This window comes from Pseudophryne corroboree, chromosome 6 (assembly GCF_028390025.1).
Source record: "Pseudophryne corroboree isolate aPseCor3 chromosome 6, aPseCor3.hap2, whole genome shotgun sequence".
NCBI lineage: Eukaryota > Metazoa > Chordata > Amphibia > Anura > Myobatrachidae > Pseudophryne > Pseudophryne corroboree.
The window spans coordinates 240,295,525-240,307,996 of NC_086449.1; the positions used below are offsets into that span (position 1 = coordinate 240,295,525).

The window sequence follows — 12,472 nt, forward strand, 5'->3', positions numbered from 1 at the left end:
TGAACAGTCACCCGGCCGGACCTCACTGCCGTTGCCGCTAACACACACAGCTTCAAAGTCACACAGCTCAGCCTTTCCTGATCTGTGCATGTAAAGTGCGGCTGCGGTGATGTCACTGAGAACGGGCCGTGGCTGCTAATAAGAAAGGGGTCCTGTCTAGCAAGACTCCAGCCCAATACACCGCTGGCGGGTGGCATGCGACCCGGGCCCTCCACTCGCTGTCAGAGAGGCCGGGCCCGGGACAGTTGTGGCCCCAGCACCCCCTTGATGGCGGCCCTGGCCGCTCAGCCGGAAGCAGGTACTTTTCATTGTGGTCCTGGACCATCACTCGAGTATAAGCCGAGGGGGGGCTTTTTCAGCACAAAAAATGTGCTGAAAAACTCGGCTTATACTCGAGTATATACGGTACCTTATACACACAGCCTGAAGGTCATTTAATACAATATTTTAATAACTTTGTGTATTAACCAAAGTTTGTGTACATTGAGCCTTAAGAAAACAAAGGTTTCACTATCTCACTCTCACTCAAAAATTCCGTATTTCGGAATATTCCGTATTTCGGAATATTTGGATATGGGATACTCAACCTGTAGTTCAAAAACATGTTACATTAAAAAAAAACATTTGTCTATCTTTTTCATGTCGACCTTTTGACCTGTCGACCTTTTGTACTGTTTACCTTTTTCATGTCGACCTTTTGACCCTGTCGACCTAATGTCTGTCTAACATATGGTGTCTATCTATTGACTGTCTAACTAGACACTATCTATCAAACGGATACCCTATCGGACAAGCTGGACAGTTTTGCATGTCTGAAAGATCGATAATTACTAATCGGTCACGCAATACGGGATGTAGTTGTGTGATCGCCGGGCACAATACTGACGCCGGGATCCCTCCCCCTAACAATCCCGACAGTCGGCATGCCAACTAACAAGGACTTTTCCCACAACACCCATAGAGTGGGAATAGAACCTGTGGGGATGCAAGAGGCTTTGTTGCGCTCGTTCCTCCCCCGCCGGGCATCTCAAAGCCGGGATCCCGGCGTCGGTATGTCACACATACCCAACCCCGCAATACACTGTTCAATTATCGTCCTGATCAGATAATTATTGGCAGATCAAGCCAATAATTGGGCAGTGTATGCCCAGCATAACTATTTCTCAAACTGATCTCATTTTGGGCGCAATTTTATAAAAGTTTAAAGTGTAAAGGGGTAGTGTTCACTCTAGGCTGTTTTAGCAGGGCGCCGCGCCCTGCCCGTTTTTTAGCAGGCAAAACCCGCCCTGCCCCTTTTGCGGCGCCCTGCTAGAACAGCCGCCCGCTTCCTGCCCTCCCGGCGTGTATAGATGCCGTGCGCATGCGCGCGGCATCCATTCACGCATTGAGAGAGCGCTGGGGGAAGCCCAGCACCGACGGAGGTGCTGGGCACGCCCCCAACAGTGACGTTGCCGGCCACAGACGCTCTCTATAGTAGCGTCTGTGGGCCGCACCGCCCCCTAAAATGACGTGGGTGTGGCCACGCCCCCTAATTTGCGTGGTCGCGCCCCCGTTTCGGGCGATATGCCCCCGGAGTCCGGCGCCATGCCCCTTTTCACTCCTAGAGTGAACACTAAAGGGGTATCCAATTAGCTGCAGTTAATTACCATGGCTAATTGTCTAGCTGGGGGCTATCCTATTAGCCCCGATAAGATGGCGCGAGCTGTGGCTTATCAGAGATTTTGTTTATTTCACCTGCCTCAGGCAGGCGACACCAAATCCCTGGAAACAGCCCTGTTTTCAGTGGACCTGTCTACAGAAAATATAAAGGTTTCACTGAACCTGTATGTTTTCGGGAAAGAATGTATTTTTTTTTTTTTTTATAGGCGACCAAACTGGATAGCCTGCAAAAAAAAATAAAAAAAATATATGGGTAAAACATTGGGAAAAATTGAGATAAACATACATTTTTCATGCCCGATGTTTCTTCACATCTAATTGGATGTCTGTTATTACCCAGTTTTTGGTCTATTACTGTTGTTCTAATTGTAAAGCACAATGGAATATGCTGGATAAGAAACTGCTAATAGATAATAATAATAATAATAATAATAATAATAATAATAATAATAAATATGGAGTATTTTTAAACTGTACCAACTTACATGATTTGGTACGTACCTGGCTATAATTACAAGATGGCAATAATGGGGTGATGCATTTAGCAGATTCATCCATAGGAAGGAACTTTTGTCTGCTGTCAGGATACATTAGTAATTGTCTTTGTGACCACCTTGGTTATGCATCAAAACTAATTAGCGCTTCAAATCTACTGACCAACTTGCCAGAATTGTGTCCGCTCTTGCAAATCGCTGGCTATTATTATTTGGCCCCATATGCTTGCCTGGCACATGTATGGCTGTCCAAGTTAACTGGAAAAGGTCGACCCCAAAAGGTCGACATGCACAAGGTCGACACACAAAAAAAGGTTGACATGGAAAAGGTTGACATGAGATTTTCTATTTTTTGTATGTCCATGTTGACCTAATGACTGTCGGCCATTAGTGATCGACCTATTGACTGTCGGCCTTATCCATGTTGACCTTGCATCCAGATACCGCTTGGCAGGACTGCTTTGAAGAGGCCATCATAGTAGTGATACCAGCAAGCAAAAGACAATGGTCGTTACCAACAAGTATAAAGAAGGCTCTGAGTAGTTCCACATACTGTACCTGTGCATATGTAATGAAGGCATAACATTGTGGTGTGAGGTGCGAACCAGAGAGCTTAACCTGCAGGTGAGAAAGCTGTGGTGAAACATACTTGTATAGGTATGCAGTAAACAAGCAAACTGAGAAAGCTTTGGCTAAGAATAGTTATATAGGTATTCAGTTAGTAAGCAGAGAAAGCTGCAGCTAAGCGCAGATGTACAAATATACAGTGAGTATATGTTTACAGTAAGCAGAGATAGAGGCGGATAAGCACCGTTGTATAGGCATACAGTAAGCAGAGAAAGCTACGGATAAGCACCGTTGTATAGGCCTACAGTAAGCAGAGAAAGCGGCGGATAAGCACAGTTGTATAGGCCTACAGTAAGCAGAGAAAGCTGCGGATAAGCACCGTTGTATAGGCATACAGTAAGCAGAGAAAGCTACGGATTAGCACCTTTTGTATAGGCATACAGTAAGCAGAGAATGCTACGGATAAGCACAGTTGTATAGGCATACAGTAAGCAGAAAAAGCTGCGGATAAGCACAGTTGTATAGGCATACAGTAAGCAGAGAAAGCTGCGGATAAGCACCGTTGTACAGGCATACAGTAAGCAGAGAAAGCTACGGATAAGCACCATTGTATATGCATACAGTAAGCAGAGAAAGCTACGGATAAGCACAGTTGTATAGGCCTACAGTAAGCAGAGAAAGCTGCGGATAAGCACAGTTGTATAGGCATACAGTAAGTACGCAATAATCACCACAAACTTACCAACTTTTCTAAACGAGTAGGAATCGTTCCAGCATGATTAGTGCAGACCTGCAAATACTGTAAGTAACATGTGTGAGTTTCTAATAGAAAAAAAAATCCCCAAATAAAAAGCGCTCAGTGCTGTTTCATATAGTTATCAAATAATGATAGTATGATACTTAGTGTCCATGTATGGAGCGAAAAATTTCCAATTCGAATGTCTCTCCTCCCGACACTATCCTTCTGTTCTGATATGGAATAATCTTCTATCCAAAGAGGTATCTCGTGATGATATACAATAAAAAACAATAATACATGATAGTGCAATATGTCCTTAAAATCCAGAAGATATCATAAACCCTCAAACTTCTATTTTCAAATCCACTGAGCATACGATGCGTACCCCACTCACAATAGGTCGTGTATAAATCCGCACATTATCTTTAGCTGTATAAGTAAAATGATTTTTCGTGGCTAGTTATGCGTACCGTACGCACTCATTAACAGACGTTGATCCTCATATCACGGTTTCTTTATGGACTGCTTAGCTTAGCAGCATCCCCCTCTTGCTTTACTGCATCTCCTCTCTCTTCTCTCTCCGGAGAGAGAGGGTTTATGATAGCTTCTGGATTTTAAGGACATATTGCACTTCATGTATTATTGTTTTTTATTGTATATCATCACGAGATACCTCTTTGGATAGAAGATTATTCCATATCAGAACAAAAGAATAGCGTCGGGAGGAGAAACATTTGAAATTGGAAATGTTTCGCTCCATACATGGACACTAAGTATCATACTATCATTATTTGATAACTATATGAAACAGCACTGAGCGCTTTTTATTTGAGGATTTTCTTTTCTATTGTATTCTGTTTAAGGGTTAAGTGTCCCTTTCATTCTCAAGTGGCTGCTTAAGTGTGTTTGCGCCTTGGGTACCTGATTATTTTTTGGTATATGTGTGAGTTTCTGACAAGTATTATATAAGAGGGTGTTTAGCACTGCTCTAAGGAAACCTCTTCATTTGTAATAAAAATCAAATATGTAGGAATAAAAACATATGAAGCATTTATAGGGTTAGGCTCGTGTGAGCGTCGGTCACCATACCGGTGCAGGGATCGTGGCTTTTAGATGGCTTGCGGGGGCAAGCACAACGAAGCCCCTTCCCTTGTAGGTTCGCCACAGGTTCTATTCCCACTCTACGGGTGTCATGGACACCCAAAAGTGGGACTAGTCCTTGTTGGTCGGTATGCCAACCGGCGGGCATCGGTATTGTGACCATAACCGCATCCCGCATTTATATATGCCCCAAGGATCAAATAATAAGACTGGTTAAAGGCGTGATGTTGTGCATTAAATATTGTTTACTATGTTGGACTGACTCACATATTTGACGAGGGCTGTAAGGACTGTGTACATCTTTGTGAGATCCTTCAGCAAAGTGTCCATACAACTTCCGGCTGGTAGGGCTGTCTGGACCAACTCATGACATGCAGTAAGTAATGTGCCCAGCTGGAGAATGATGGCCTTCTCTACCGGTTCTCTAGGGTTTGTAGCTTGAGTGCCATCACCTGGCAATAGAAAAGATGTTTCAGTATGTTTTAGGTGAGAACTCAGCTGTGTTTTCCCTGTATTGTCTGTCTAAAGTCCTTTGCAGTACATACAGTAACTGGTGCTTACCTTCATCTACAAGTAATATTTGCCTTCTATAAGCTATAAGGAGATTTATGGTAGACTTACCATAGTTAAATCTCTTTCTGCGAGGTACACTATATTCCACAGGGAATAACATCGGGGTGTAGAGTTGGATCTTGATCTGAGGCACCAACAGGCTAAAGCTTTGACTGTTCCCAGGATGCATTGCACCGCCTCCTCTATAGCCCCGCCTCCAGGCACTGGTGCTCAGTTTCGTTAACCAGTCCAATGCAGTAGCAGGTAAAAGAGACGGCAGATGTTACTCACATAGAACCACATTCACACGACAGGAGAAGGGACTAGCGGCTAATGCCATACAAACCCAAAGAAGCTAAGTGCGTCATGGTGGGCGCCCTGTGGAATTCAGTGTACCTCGCAGAAAGAGATTTAACTATGGTAAGTCTACCATAAATCTCCTTTTCTGCAGTGGGGTACTCTGGTATTCCACAGGGAATACATCGGGGATGTCCTAAAGCAGTTCCTCATGGGAGGGGACGCACTGTAGCGGGTACAAGAACCCGGCATCCAAAGGAAGCATCCTGGGAGGCGGAAGTATCAAAGGCATAGACAGGATGAACATGTTCACTGAGGACCACGTAGCTACCTTGCACAATTATTCAGAGGACGCGCCTCGGTGGGCCGCCCAAGAAGGTCCAACAGACCGAGTAGAATGGGCTTTGATAGCATCAGGAGCTGGGACACCAACCTGCACATAGGCTTGTGCAATAACCATTCTAATCCATCTGACCAAGGTCTGCTTATTCGCAGGCCAGCCACGTTTGTGAAAACCAAAAAGTACAAAAAGGGTATCTGATCTCCTGAGGGAGCCAGTCCTCTTTATGTAAATACAGAAAGCCTGTACCACATCCAAAGACCGCTCTTTGGAGGACAAACCAGAGCGATAAAAGGCCGGAACCACAATCTCTTGGTTAAGATGAAAAGATGATACCACCTTAGGTAGATAAAAAGGGCGAGTTCGAAGAACTGCCCGGTCACGGTAAAAAATCAGAAAGGGTGGACGACAGGACAAAGCACCTAAGTCTGACACCCTCCTAGCAGAGGCAATAGGCAATAAAAACACAACCTTAAGTGTAAGACAATTAGGATCCACAGAATCAAGAGGTTCGAATGGAGACTCTTGCAGGGCATTTAAGACAACAGACAGATTCCATGGAGCCACAGAAGGGACATAGGAAGGCTGAATCCTTAAAACACCCTGAGTGAAAGTATGAATGTCAGGAATGGACGCAATTTTCCTCTGAAACCACACCGACAAGGCAGATATATGAACCTTGAGGGAGGCAAGACGAAGGCCTAAATCTAGGCCTTTTTGCAGAAAAGACAAAAGCCTACAAATTCTGAACAAATAGGCATCATAATTCTTAGCAGCACACCATGTGAAATAAGAATTACAGACCCTGTAATAAATCCGTGCAGAAGCCGGTTTGCGGGCCTTCAGCATAGTTTGAATAACTGCCTCAGAGAATCCCTTTGCCCTCAGGAGTGAAGCTTCAAGAGCCACGCCGTCAAAGCCAGTCTGGCCAGGTCCGGATAGACACAAGGGCCCTGAATGAGGAGGTATGGACGTTGAGGAAGTAGAAGAGGATGCTCCATCGACAGACCCTGCAGGTCTGAGAACCAATGCTGTCTGGGCCACGCTTGAGCAACTAGAATTAGTATTCCTTTTTCTTGCTTGAACTTCCGAAGTACTCTGGGCAGGAGTAACACTGGAAAGAACACGTATGGTAGCCGAAAGTTCCATGGAATTGCCAGTGTGTCCACGAACGCCGCTTGAGGATCCCTTGTCCTTGATCCGCAGACCGGAACCTTGTGATTGTGTCGAGACGCCATCAGGTCTACGTCTGGTAGGCCCCACTTTTCCACTAGGAGTTGAAAGACTTCCGGATGAAGACTCCACTCTCCAGCATGAACGTCCTGATGACTGAGAAAATCCACTTCCAGTTGAGGACCCCGGGGATGAACACTTCCGATATTGCTGGTAGCTGGCGTTCCACCCAATGGAGGATTTTTGATACTCCCAGCATTGCCATGCGGCTTCGAACGCCGCCTTGATGATTTATGTACGCCACTGTGGTGGCGTTGTCTGATTGTACTTGAACAGGCCTGTTCTGCACCGCCCGCAATTCCAGAATGTTTATCAGGAGTAGAGACTCCTCCCTGGTCCACCGACCCTGGAGAGATTGTTGCTCCAACACCGCGCCCCAACCTTGCAGACTGGCATTCATTGTCAGGAGGACCCAGTTGGAGATACAGAAGGGATGGCTTCTGCCCAACTGTTGGTCCTGTAGCCACCAGCTCAGTGACAGACGAACCTCCGGAGTCAAGATCATTTGAGAACTGATCCGATGAGGCAGGTCGTCCCACTTGGAAAGAATTAACCTCTGCAGAGGGCAGAAATGAAATTGAGCGTACTCTACCATGTTGAAAGCCGACACAATGAGGCCTAGTATTTGCATCGCCGAGTGTATCGACACTCTTGGGCGAGAGAGGAAATATCTGATCCTGTCCTGAAGTTTCAGAATTTTCTCTGGAGACAAACAATTGTTGGTTGTGTGTGTCCAGTATTGCCCCTAGGTGCACCATGCTCCGAGCAGGGACCAGCGAAAACTTTTTCCAGTTGATAAGCCACCCGTGGGCTTGTAGGAATTGGACCGTCAGTTCCAGATGACTGAGGAGAACCTCTTGGGAGTTTGCCAGGATCAGCAAGTCGTTCAGATATGGCAGGATCCTGATACCCTGATGGCAGAGAAGAGCCGTCATCACGACCATGACCTTGGTGAAGATCCATGGGGCCGTGGCCAATCCAAAAGGCAGTGCCTGGAATTGATAATGTAGGTTGCCAATAGCAAACCGCAGACATTGCTGATGCGACATGGCAATAGGTATGTGCAGGTAAGCATCCTGTATGTCCAGGGACACCATATAGTCTTCGGGTTCCATGGCCAGCACTCTAGAGCGCAAAGTTTCCATACGGAATTTGGATACTCTCACAAACTTGTTCAATGATTTGAGGTTGAGTATAGGCCGGAAGGACCCTTTTGGATTCGGAACTAGAAACTGGGTCGAATAGTAACCCCTGCCTCTCTGAGACAGAGGTACCGGCACTACCACTCTTGTATCCAGAAGGGATTGTACAACCAAGTGTAGAGCTTGCGCCTTTAACGGATCCACAGGGATAACCATTGTGCAAAACTGGCAAGGGGGTCGTCTCTTGAAAGAGATTGCATACCCGTGAGAGATAACTTCCTGCACCTAGGCATCTGAAGTGGTCTTTAACCATGCCTGGGCAAACTGCAGAAGTCGGCCTCCCACCATGGGGTCCCCAGGGGGAGGCCCGCCCTGTCATGCAGCAGGCTTTTCTTGTTTGGAAGTAGGCTGACGTGTGGCCCAGGATTGTTTAGATTTAGGCTTAGTGGTTTTGGAAGCACAAGCCTATCGCGGATACGCCTGATCCTTTGCTTTTCCTGGAGGTCGAAATGAACGAAAGGTGGTACTCTTAGCCTTCGGAACAGAAGGATTAGTATTTGGGAGACACGCAGTCTTGGCAGTAGCCAAGTCAGTTACAATCTTGTTCAGATCCTCCCCAAATAGGATGTCTCCATTAAAAGGGAGCACCTCCAAGGTCTTTTTGGAGTCCAGGTCCACCTTCCAGGACCTCAACCACATAATTCGACGAGCCAAGATAGACGTAGTAGATGCCTTGGCCGCCATTACACCTGCATCAGAGGCAGCCTCCTGAATATAGTGGGAGGCTGTGGTAATATAAGACAGATATTGTCTGGTAGTGTCAGAGAAATCCTGAGGCAGCTCATCCTCAATTGCCTGAAGGGAGTAAATAGACTTCAGGCATCCCTCCACACTCTTATCCGTCAGTTCCTTCAGTGAGGTGACAGTGGTGACAGGCAGAGTAGATGACACCGCAAGACAGGCGACATGAGAGTCCACCAGCGGTGGAGTTTCCCACTTGTTACTCAACTCCGCAGGGATAGGATAACAAACTAGCATCTTTTTAGACAAGGAAAATTTCTTTCCCGGAGACGACCAGGATTCCTGACGCACTGTCAATTAAATGGTCAGAATGTCGTAAGAATGCTTTAGCAACCTTCTGACGTTTGAACTTATCAGGTTTCTTAGACGCAGTAGTGGGATCGATCTCATCATCAATTTGGAATCAGCTTCATAGCATCCACTAGGTCAGGAACATCAACCTGGGTTGTAGATTCCTCGTCAGAAGCAACTGTATCAGTGTCTGACGGATCAGTATATTTCCCATCCATATCGGAAGAATTATCCGAAATATTAGTGGATTGTGAGGAAGAAATGGCCCGCTTAGATGACCCCTTGGTCCCAGAGGAGCGTGGCTTAGACTTTTGTCTAACCAAAGATTGATTTAATTGTTGTAATTGGGTAGACAGAGTATCCGCCCAGGGCGGATTAACTACAGGGACAATATGTGGCTGCAATGGCACAGGAGGCCCCACAGGGGGCGTAAGACTTGTCACAAGTGTAGTCAGCAGACTTGAGAACGCTGCCCAAGGTGGGTCCAGATTGGCCACAGGTGCTGCAGGTTGACTGGGTGTATGGCACTCAGCACCTGAACCAGCAGCTAAAACTTCCCCTCAGGTAATTCCGTGGTACCAGTACTGCAGGATGCAGAAGTGTCCGCGGATTTCCCGCCCTGTGTAGCAGACATTATAAGGAATGTAGCTTTAGGGCGTAACAGTACAATATAGCCAGACAAACATAATACCTGGAGAAAAAAAAAACATGTTATGTGACAGTAAACATAGTACACGAAACAGAGCATTTAAGCGGTATGAGGTGACCGAAACACACCGTAAAAATGCCCAATCGTATATGCTGTGTAACACTATATGTATGTGTATATATATATATATATATATATATTTGTATATATAGGTATATTTTATATATATATATATATATATATATGGGACCCTGACGCACTTGGGCCCTCAGGATACAGAATATAGTGGTTGCAATATGTGATATAGGAGAATGGAATCCCACACAACAGCTCCAGGCACACTCAATCACAGGTACAATGCTGAAGTTATTACATATAAACAATAAAGCTGCACTGGACTGGTAAGGCTACATATAAATATGTATACGTATAGCTATAACAATGCACAGTAGATACTGGATGTATATCACAGAATACTTGTACTAAATATTCAGATAGCAGTGCACTTGTTTTTAACCAACACTGTCTAAAATTACATGTAGAATACTTAAGTGCCTGTAAATGCACAGCGCTGATGAGACAGGCAGATTTACAGAGGAGACAGCCTTGCAGTCCTGGAGATCAGCCCAGCTAGTAGTGAAGATGGCACCAAAATCTCTGTCAGGGAGTGAGGGAGAGTGAGATGCAGCTCCAGGGCGGGAACATCTGCTGTAGATGGCGCCCGGAGCTGGGGGAGGGGCTACAGGTCAGCGCCTTTTCCCCTATGCTGGGCCTCACCACAGCGTACTATGGAGCCTCTATTAAACGGATTTTAGAAAATCCAACCTGTGCTCCCTGCCCTGGTGGATATAGTGGGGTCCCTGTGCAGTACAGTGTCCACGCCAGCGACCACGATTTTCGGCAGCTCTTACCTCCTACCTGATGTGCAGCTATGCGATCCAGGAGAGCGTCAGCGGCGTGTGCCTGAAGTCCGGTGCGCCTCCGCTGCAAGTACCCGGGAACCAGGCTGTGGGAGTATGCAGCGCTGCTGGGGAGGTGATGGAGCCACAGCACAGCAAGTCAGAATGACATAGAAAGTGCTGCGGCCCTTGAAGTCTTCTTAAAAAGCTATTTTCAGGGCTGCCTAGCGCAGCATCCCCTGTTAGTGACCTGCTATGCAGGCACCAACTTACAAACTTAGCTCCAGTGCCCGGAGGCGGAGCTATAGAGGAGGCAGTGCAGTACATCCTGGGAACAGTCAAAGCTCTAGCCTGTTGGTGCCTTGGATCAAGATCCAACTCTACACCCTGATGTTATTCCCTGTGGGATACCAGTGTACCCCGCTGCAGAAATTACATTTCTCTTCATTGAAATAAAAAAAATAAAAAATTATTGACCACATTACACTCCTAATCCTCTTACCGTTTCCCTTCTCTGAGCCAAGGTGGGTTTTTAGCTTTGTGATCAGCCAGTCCACCTCATCCAGCACCTTTGTAGCTTGGCCGAAAACCAAAAGCTAAAGGGGGAAGAAAAAGTGGGGGACATACCTTAGTTGTGATTTAGTGTTATCTTCTATTTCATGTGTGTGTGTAATTTATAAAATCCAAAGAATGATACAGAAACTGAAATGACTATTTCTCACAGTAGGTTTATCTGTACAAAAGCTCATATTTGGCCAGCATGTATGGTTAGCATTACTGCCTCACATCAATGAGGTCTTGAGTTCGATTCCCACCGTGGCCCTAGGTATGAGGAGTTTGCATATTCTCCTTGTCCTTGTGTGGGTTTTCTCCCACAATCCAAAATATACTGGTAGGTTAATTGGATCTCAACAAAAATGAACCTTAGTGTGTGTACCTGTGATAGGGAATATAGATTGTAAGCTCCACTGGGGCAGGGACTAATGTGATTGGTAGTAAATAAAAATGTAAATATATCCCACCATATAAATACTAGATCACTCAATTGTTAATAGATACACACACACATTATATATATATATATATATATATATAAAAATAAGAATATTTTGGTTGTTATAGTATAAAAACTATGAAGGATGTGCATCTTATACTGGATACTTACAGTGACTGTAGGGGCTGCAGTCTTTACATTTACAATTTTAAAGTGAGACTGTTTTTCCACTTCAATGTCCTGCAGAGACAAATCACTTATCACTTGCAGATATTTCTTGCACCATCACATTTCCGATACGGCAAGTAAGGGTATGGTTACGTATAAATAATGGGGTATAAAGAAAGTGGATCCATTTGAAAAATTACCAGTAGCAATGTTGCTTTGTAAATACATATATAAAGGACATTGTTAAATAAAAATATATGTCTACATGGAAAATGTGTAAGTACACCCATGGAATCAGTACCTTGTACAACCAGCATTAGCAGCAATCAATTGTGGTATAGCTACCAGGCTGTTACTTATATTTGCGGTACATTGAACATGTCCACCTCACATCCTTTGGACATTTGTTCATGCACATCTCCTCAAAGGCATTGGGGTCTACACTTTGACTTGGTCACTCCAAACTATTGCTTATTCATGGTCTACTTACTAAACATGAGGCATTAAAGGTGTAACTAGAGCCTTACAGCCCTATGTATCACTATA

At 45.2% G+C, this 12,472-nt stretch overlaps 1 protein-coding gene across 3 annotated transcripts in view; it reads right to left on the minus strand.

Moving 5' to 3' along the window:
* FANCI (FA complementation group I) overlaps window positions 1-12,472 on the minus strand; it is a 297,155-nt gene that overhangs the window by 35,744 nt on the left and 248,939 nt on the right. For all 3 annotated transcript variants that reach the window (XM_063925787.1, XM_063925788.1, XM_063925786.1), the window contains exons 30-34: window positions 11,930-11,998; window positions 11,267-11,360; window positions 4,828-5,012; window positions 3,463-3,519; window positions 2,712-2,771 (exon numbers count right to left, since the gene is read on the minus strand). In XM_063925787.1, the coding sequence (XP_063781857.1) occupies window positions 2,712-2,771; window positions 3,463-3,519; window positions 4,828-5,012; window positions 11,267-11,360; window positions 11,930-11,998 (465 nt within the window). The remainder of the gene's footprint in view (window positions 1-2,711; window positions 2,772-3,462; window positions 3,520-4,827; window positions 5,013-11,266; window positions 11,361-11,929; window positions 11,999-12,472) is intronic.